Here is a 7413-nt window from a genome sequence, read left to right as displayed (position 1 = left end):
GGAGGGAGGGAGGGAGAAGGAAGAAAGGAAGGGAAGGAAGGGGGGAAGGGAAAGGAAAGGAAAAGAAAGTAAGGGAAGGATGGAAAGTAACATTTTAATTGATTCATTTAAAAAAAAAAGTATCACATCAAACCGTAAGCCAAATTTTTATACCACTGAAATTTCTAAAATACTGTCTTCCAATGGTAATTAAGAATGCAGCAGTAAGCAGGTCCACGTGGTAGAAGGAAAGATAGACTCCCACTCATGTATGGTTAAATCCCTCCACACACTGTGATTAAGGAGATGGAGTGCAACAGAAAGACATACCAGTTTGAGAGTTGGGTGAAGCCAGATCCACAGCTGCCTATCCTCAGAAGCATCCTCTGGGGCCACTCTAGACTTCCAGATGAAGGTGACTGGCCCAAGCACCTCTCTGGGATACTTATTTGCCCGGTAAAGCATGAGGCTCCCTTGCCGCTTCCCAGACAAGCAGTGAACTGCAGCAAAAGTCAGGCCTGGCACAAACACAAATGCAACATTGACTGTGGGTGCTCACACGGAGCAGTACTATTCCTGAGAGCCACGCTTTAGCAACTGTCAGTCTCTGAGAGAAGCTTTGGTTCTGGCCAGAGTTAAGTTCTCAAAAAATCTCTGTTAAAGCAATGATTTAGTGAGTTTCAAGGTGTTTCTGCCTAAGTTTACTCACTTACTACTGCCTAAGTGACTCACTTTACATAAGAATGTTATTAAAGATTTAAATATCAACTCAACCTTTCTTAAATTAACGTACTCACTGGGAATAAGAATATCTTACATTTCCATATTAAACCTGAAATGCTTAGTAGTGCTTATAACAGACATTTATTTACAAATGAACAGATACACAAGCCGTAGAAGAAATTACCTGCGTCTGTGCTACACATTTGAGAGAGCGCTTTCAGTAGTTCTTCCTCTTTGCCCTTCAACTCCAAACAGCAGTAATATGACAAATCCTGAACAAAGGAGAGACATGTTTAAATATTCTAGGATCTGTTGTGGGGTTAAAAAAAAAAATGCTAAGAAGCCAGTGCTGTATCAGAAAACCTGTGGAGGAACACAGGAGAGATGGCTCAGAGGTTAAGAGCACAAACTATTCTTGCAGAGGACCCAAGTTCAATTCCCAGCACCCACTTTGGGTGGTTCACAACTACCTCTAACTCCAGGTCCAGAAGGGATCTGATCTCTGGCAACCAGAAAACCTGTTCTAAGAACAAAATCAATTTCCTGAAGCCAGCTTTCAACAATTCAAAATCTAAAGCCTGCCTAATGCTATTACATTAGCAGATAGTCTTAAGCCAATCTGGGATTCATTTAATTTATCATATACAGTGTCCTACACTTTAGCAAGCATATTGTGCTTCACTCTACTCTCACAGGCAAGTTCAAAACAGGCTATAAAAACTGCTGCTTTTAAAAAAGGATTACTCATTATTCCTCCGATCTACATAAGGTGAGAAGTCACAGTAAAGGAGTAAGACAAGAATTCCACAAAATTATGCTAACTCTGCTCACTTTGGCTAGCCAGTGCAGCACCTCCGAGTGCAGTGCTGAGTTGGACATAAAGAACTAATCTGTCCATCTCCCTCCCGTGCCAGTTGGAATAAGGAATGCACAGGGCAAACTGAGAGGAAGCTGAGGAGAGACTGGACTGAGTCTGAAGGAATCCTCAGGAACTGTGCTGACAGCTATAGTCCTGAAGCTAACCATCAGTCCTCCTGTTCTTTATGTCCCAGGAGAGGGCACCAAGGCACCGACACACTCCTCTGTGCACTCCAGCCAGGACCAGTTCCCAAAGCAACCCTTGAAAGCACCTTGAAGTAAGTCCAGTCTGCTAAGCAGTAGGAACTGAAAATTACAGTGGTGATTTGAACAAGCCCCTATCAACCACTTCCATTATTGACATAGAAACCTTCCTGCCATCCATAGCTCCCTCTCAGTTATCAGATGGAGCTCACCCAAATTTGTTGTGACAACTGGGTCACAACAAAGGAAAATGGTCTAAAGTCAGATGGCCTGAGCCCCAAACTTAGTCTCCACATCTATAAACCAGGAACTGACTGCCTTAGGCTGTTGTTGTAAGGACTACTGATGAACAAACACATGTGAAGCATAAAAACAAGTGTTCTAGTCTAGCACTGCCTAAAAAAGAATGGCATCCTGTCCCTCGGGGCATCCTGTCTCTTACACCCATATATTTGACTAACAATTTGACCTATGTCTCTCCCTTCATCTCCAGCATCCAGCAGGGCCCTGGTCTTCATCTGTAAGATGTGTAGCATTACAGAAAAGACTGTTGCACCATGAACAAGCCTAAGACTTGGCACAGGGAAGGTTCTAAGTCCAGCAGCATGGTGTACCTGCAGGAGGCAGAGGTCTGTCATGGCTCGATAGCAGGCTCGGTGGCTCTTGGCCGTGGGCCTCTCCCCAAGGCAGTAACCCCACCTCTTCACCATATGAAACCGTTTGGCGTGCCAGATGTGAGTCTCCAGCCATGTGTTCTTCTGTTGTCTGCGGTTAAATTCCAGGGTCCGGTTTATGTGACATCTTCGGGCCTTGTGGCATTTATTTTTTGAATGTTCTTTTTTCTGATGAGCAGCTTTCTCAGCCTACAGTTTAGAGAGGAAAGGCTGAACCTGAGCCTTCTTTGTAAGCATCTCAGAGCACAGCTGAGCACTAGGATTCAATGACTCAGCATAAACTGATGGGGTGGAGACCTGACAGGCCACTCTGGTTAACGAGTTTGGAGTCTTCTCTCACACTGACTCAAGAGGGAGGCAACGGAAAGTGTTAACATTTCAGAGGCAGGTGAGCCTAGAGAGGAGGCAAAGACCTAACACTTGCTAGCAGGACAAGCAGGCCTCATCCTTTAAGGAGATACAACACAGAGACTGGAGCAATGGCTGAGTGATTTACAGCACCTTGCTCTTGCAAAGACCCAGGTTCATTCCCAGCACCCATATGGTGGCTCAAAACCACCCATACCTTTGGTGCCTTTTTCTGACTCTGTGAGCACCAAGCACAAACATGGTGCACATACATACATGCAGGCAAAGCATTCATACACATACAACAAAGTAAACAAGTTAAAAAGTGTCCAGCACAATAACAAAAGCTTTATGTGGCTATTAGCAGATAACAAGATAAATAATACACCAGCTTCTTGTTTTAATCTTCACTTAAGATTGGAAATACAGAAATGGAAACACCAATTCATTCATTTCATTAGACTACAGACAGATAAATGCTAAATTTTGGTAGAAAACAGACCTCACATTCAATCTAGAAAGTAAAAACTTTGCAGCACACACCCTTGATCCCAGTACTCAGGAGGCAGAGGCCAGCCTGGTCTATAGAGTGAGCTCCAGGAGAGCCAAGGCTACACAGAAAAACCCCGTCTGAAAAAAGCAAAAACCAAACAAAAGAGGATGTTTTACTCAGATTGGCAGTACACGCCTATAATCCAAGGCAGGAAGGTCAGTTCAAGATCATCCTTAGGTACAAACCAGACCCTGTCTCAAGAGAGAGAGAGAGAGAGAGAGAGAGAGAGAGAGAGAGAGAGAGAGAGAGAGAGAGAGAAAGAAAGAGAACACCAACAGAGGGGTTCCAAATACTGTATCTTAAATTCTTGTTTTGGGGTGGGATAGGGTCTCACCATATTGTCCTGGCTGGCCTGAAAAATCACTCTGTAGACCAGACTGGTTTCAAACCAGAGATCCTCTTGCCTCTGCCTCCTGAGCATCAGGATTAAAGGTCTACTAAAAGCAGCTTATCTAACTGCCTGCCTACTTAAGCAGCTAAAGAAGTGGACATGGCTATGGAATGATCAAACTAAAAATATTCAAGAAGAAATAGAGAACACTATCGGAAGTATGCTGACTTCCCTAGAATTCTTCTGGGTTAACACTTCTTAGACCTACTAACATAAACATTTACACTAAGTGAAGTGCCTACCTCTTTTTTGGCCATCTCCTGCAACCGTCTAGGAAGACGTTTGACGTTGTGGCTCATGGCTCTACGCCGCATGTGCCGTGGAAGAGTCTGGAAAACGAGTGAGTTAGATGACTTCTGGGTCACAGCCTTTAACATGGCACTGATTTCCGCGGCTCGTGCTTGAGCAAAAGTAGAAGCTGTTGAAGGAAACGGCAAATGGCAGGGTGACTGATAACAAGTCTTGAGTCAGCAGTCTCTCTGCTGGGGTTCAGTAGTAGCTAGATCTGAAACAAGTCAGGCACAGGACCCCTATGAGGGAAGCCCCAACACTGGTCATTTCTGTGTCCCTTTCCCTGGAGAAGACTCTTCAATGTTAACATTTTTCCATGTTTTCTAAAAGAATTCCATTTTCTAATTAGAAAAGACTTCTAGCTTCCTAAATCTTCTATTTAGTAAAAAGGACTAGACAGCTTTAGGAGTTTTGATCTAAACACACTATATAGTCATGTAACATAATCACAACTGTTGTCTCCTAGTCTTTTCAGTTGTGCATGTGTGCAGTTTACATGTGAGACAGGGTTTGGCTTATACCTAAGGATGACCTTCCTGCCTTGGATTATAGGCGTGTACTGCCAATCTGAGTAAAGCATACTCTTTTGTTTGGTTTTTGCTTTTTTCAGACGGGCTTTTTCTGTGTAGCCTTGGCTCTCCTGGAGCTCACTGTATAGACCAGGCTGGCCTCTGCCTCCTGAGTACTGAGCCGAACTTGTTTACTTTGTTGTATGTGTATGAATGCTTTGCCTGAATGTATGTATGTGCACCATATTTGTGCTTGGTGCTCACAGAGTAAGAAAAGGGCACCAAAGGTATGGGTGGTTTTGAGCCACCATATAGGTGCTGGGAATGAACCTGGGTCTTTGCAAGAGCAAGGTGCTGTAAATCACTCAGCCATTGCTCCAGCCTGTATGTTTACATGTAAGTATGTGGCTACTTGTGCCCAGGCACATACATGCAGAGGCTAGAGGAAGAGCTGTCTTCCTCTATCATTCTCTGATTTGTTGTTCCTTTGAGATGGGTCGCTTAACTGAACTGGGAGCTTATGGGTTTGTCGAGACTGGCTGGACAGAAAGCTCTCAGAGTCAACCTGTCTTTGCCCAACAGTCCTGGGGTTATTGCATGTACAACAATACCCACCTTGGGCAAGAAAGACACAAGCTTAGGCTCTCATGTTTGCATCGCAATTGTGACCACCGAGCCACCGAGCCAGCCCCAAATCATAACCATTCTTAAGTACAAATTAACAAATGAAAAAAAAAACAGGGAAAAAAAAGATTCACAAGAGTTTTGACATCAAGGGGATTTTCCTTTACTAATTTGTTTTTTCAAAACTTATAATTATTATTATTGGTTTTCTTCATTAAAAAACAGAATCACGCCTCTCTCTCTCTCTCTTTCTCTCTCTCTCTCTCTCTCTCTCTCTGTGTGTGTGTGTGTGTGTGTGTGTCTGTCTGTCTGTCTGTCTGTCTCTCTTTCTCTTTTCTCTGTTAGCAGGGTGCTAGAGAAACAATCAAATTCATCTGAGAAGAAATAGAGATATCAAAAAGCATATTTAAGTTATGTTCAAGGGACACAGAATTAAGATTATAGAGGGGTGGAGGTCATGCAGCGATGACAGTAAGGCTGGCAAGAGCTCATAGCTAAATCTTGGTGTCTACAAGATTTGCTCTGCGTTTGCAGAACACCATACAAAAGAGTGGGTGAGGTCCTTTCAGTGGGGCAGAGAGATGGAAGTGATGGGACCACCACCCACAGACTCATGAGATGAGCCAGAGAGTCAGAAGTCGGGAGAGCGGTTCAGGATGCCCAGGAGAGAGGTGAGCAGGGTTAGGCCAGAGAGAGGGAGGCAGCTAGGCAGGGTAGCAAACAGCATTGTGTACAAAGAGCTAAGACATCCCTGACAATACCTACCGGTTATGTATTTGGGGATCTCCTGAGAAGCGCCCTCAGGACCTGCTTTCCAGCCTCCCTTTTTCTTAAACATGGTTTTGGAGGAAGATTGCTCATTCACATCAGACTCAGGAAGTAAGTGGGGATTCATCTTCATTTGCCACTGCCTTGAGGTTCCAGAATGAAGCTCTAGTACATTTTAAAAAAACAAAACAAAAAGAAATATTATAACAGAGATAGGATTACAGCACAGAATTAACTTGTTAACTCTAGAACCAACCTGTTAGTTATTACTTGTTTACATGCACGGGCGCGCGCGCGCGCACACACACACACACACACAGGTTCTGAAAACTAAACTCAGGTCTCCGGGCTCATCCAGCGAGGGCTTTCACTGTCTGGGTCATCTCACAGGCCCTACTATCTTTTTTAAAAGAGGAATCGTGGGTAGAAAGGAGACTTTCCCAAGGAAAAGCCCAAGGCCACAAAGTGAGTAAGCAGTTCAACAGGAATCACATCAGTGTGTCACATAAACACATACAACAGGAATCACATCAGTGTCACATATTAACACATACAATAGCAATCACACCAGTGTGACACGCATACAACAGCAATCATATCAGTGTGACATATTAATACATATAACAGTAATCACATTAGTGTGACATATTAACAGATATAACAGCAATTACATCAGTTTGACATATAAACACATACAACAGCAATCAGTGAGACATACTAACAGGTACAAGGAAATATTTTCCTTTCAGATTTCTAATGCAACATGAATTGTTAATCTAAGTCCCTTGCTATGGCCTGAACATTTACGAACGTATGAGAGGTCAGTGGAGAATTTTACAGGGTTCCTGCCAATTCCATTGTGATGTAAATTATTCAGCCACTATAATCTTAAAACATGTTAAAAGGTTTGTCACTGTAAGGTTTAAATAAGATAATATTTGGGAAAGGTATACCACATGTCAAACTGTAGTCCTCTACTTCTAGATCTAAATCTAGAGCTTAAGAGTTTACATCTAATATTTATTTAAATGGGGCTAAAGCAGGCTGTGCTTTAAACCAGCTTTCCAAACTGGCATTCTCCACTGCTATCCCAGAGGACATCTGCACCCTAGCACTTCGCAAGGATGTGAAATGACCACAGTAGTTAGATATTGATATGCTGACTACTCTTAGGAAACAGAAGTATACCTTAGATCAAACATATCAGCTGTAAAATGTACATCATCATTCTATAATAGTATGTCTGTCTCACAAAGTCAAATGAACACTGAATGATAGCAAACATCTGTTCCAAGAAAAAGTATCTCACCCTTTCTCTTTTCTTCCCTTCATACCCCCTCTCTCTGTCTCTCTCTGTCTGTCTGTCTCTCTCTCTCACACACACACACTGACTCAAAGAGAGAACTCAATCTCATATAGATTGTAATTTTATGTATCAATAGCACACGAACTCAGACGACAACTTTCTTTTTTTTTTTTTTTTTTTTTTTT

The 7413-nt window shown here is 42.8% G+C and overlaps 1 protein-coding gene across 2 annotated transcripts in view; it reads right to left on the bottom strand.

The window, feature by feature from the left end:
• Positions 1–7413, bottom strand: part of Pop1 (POP1 homolog, ribonuclease P/MRP subunit) — a 36510-nt gene that overhangs the window by 24223 nt on the left and 4874 nt on the right. For both annotated transcript variants that reach the window (XM_021216687.2, XM_021216686.2), the window contains exons 3-7: positions 5920–6087; positions 3973–4148; positions 2379–2627; positions 887–974; positions 310–497 (exon numbers count right to left, since the gene is read on the bottom strand). In XM_021216687.2, coding sequence (XP_021072346.1) covers positions 310–497; positions 887–974; positions 2379–2627; positions 3973–4148; positions 5920–6087 — 869 coding nt within the window. The remainder of the gene's footprint in view (positions 1–309; positions 498–886; positions 975–2378; positions 2628–3972; positions 4149–5919; positions 6088–7413) is intronic.

The sequence above is a fragment of the Mus pahari genome, chromosome 17 (genome assembly GCF_900095145.1).
Source record: "Mus pahari chromosome 17, PAHARI_EIJ_v1.1, whole genome shotgun sequence".
Taxonomy (NCBI): domain Eukaryota; kingdom Metazoa; phylum Chordata; class Mammalia; order Rodentia; family Muridae; genus Mus; species Mus pahari.
Note: the sequence above shows the minus strand (reverse complement) of the source record. Positions and strands in the feature narration are given on the sequence as shown.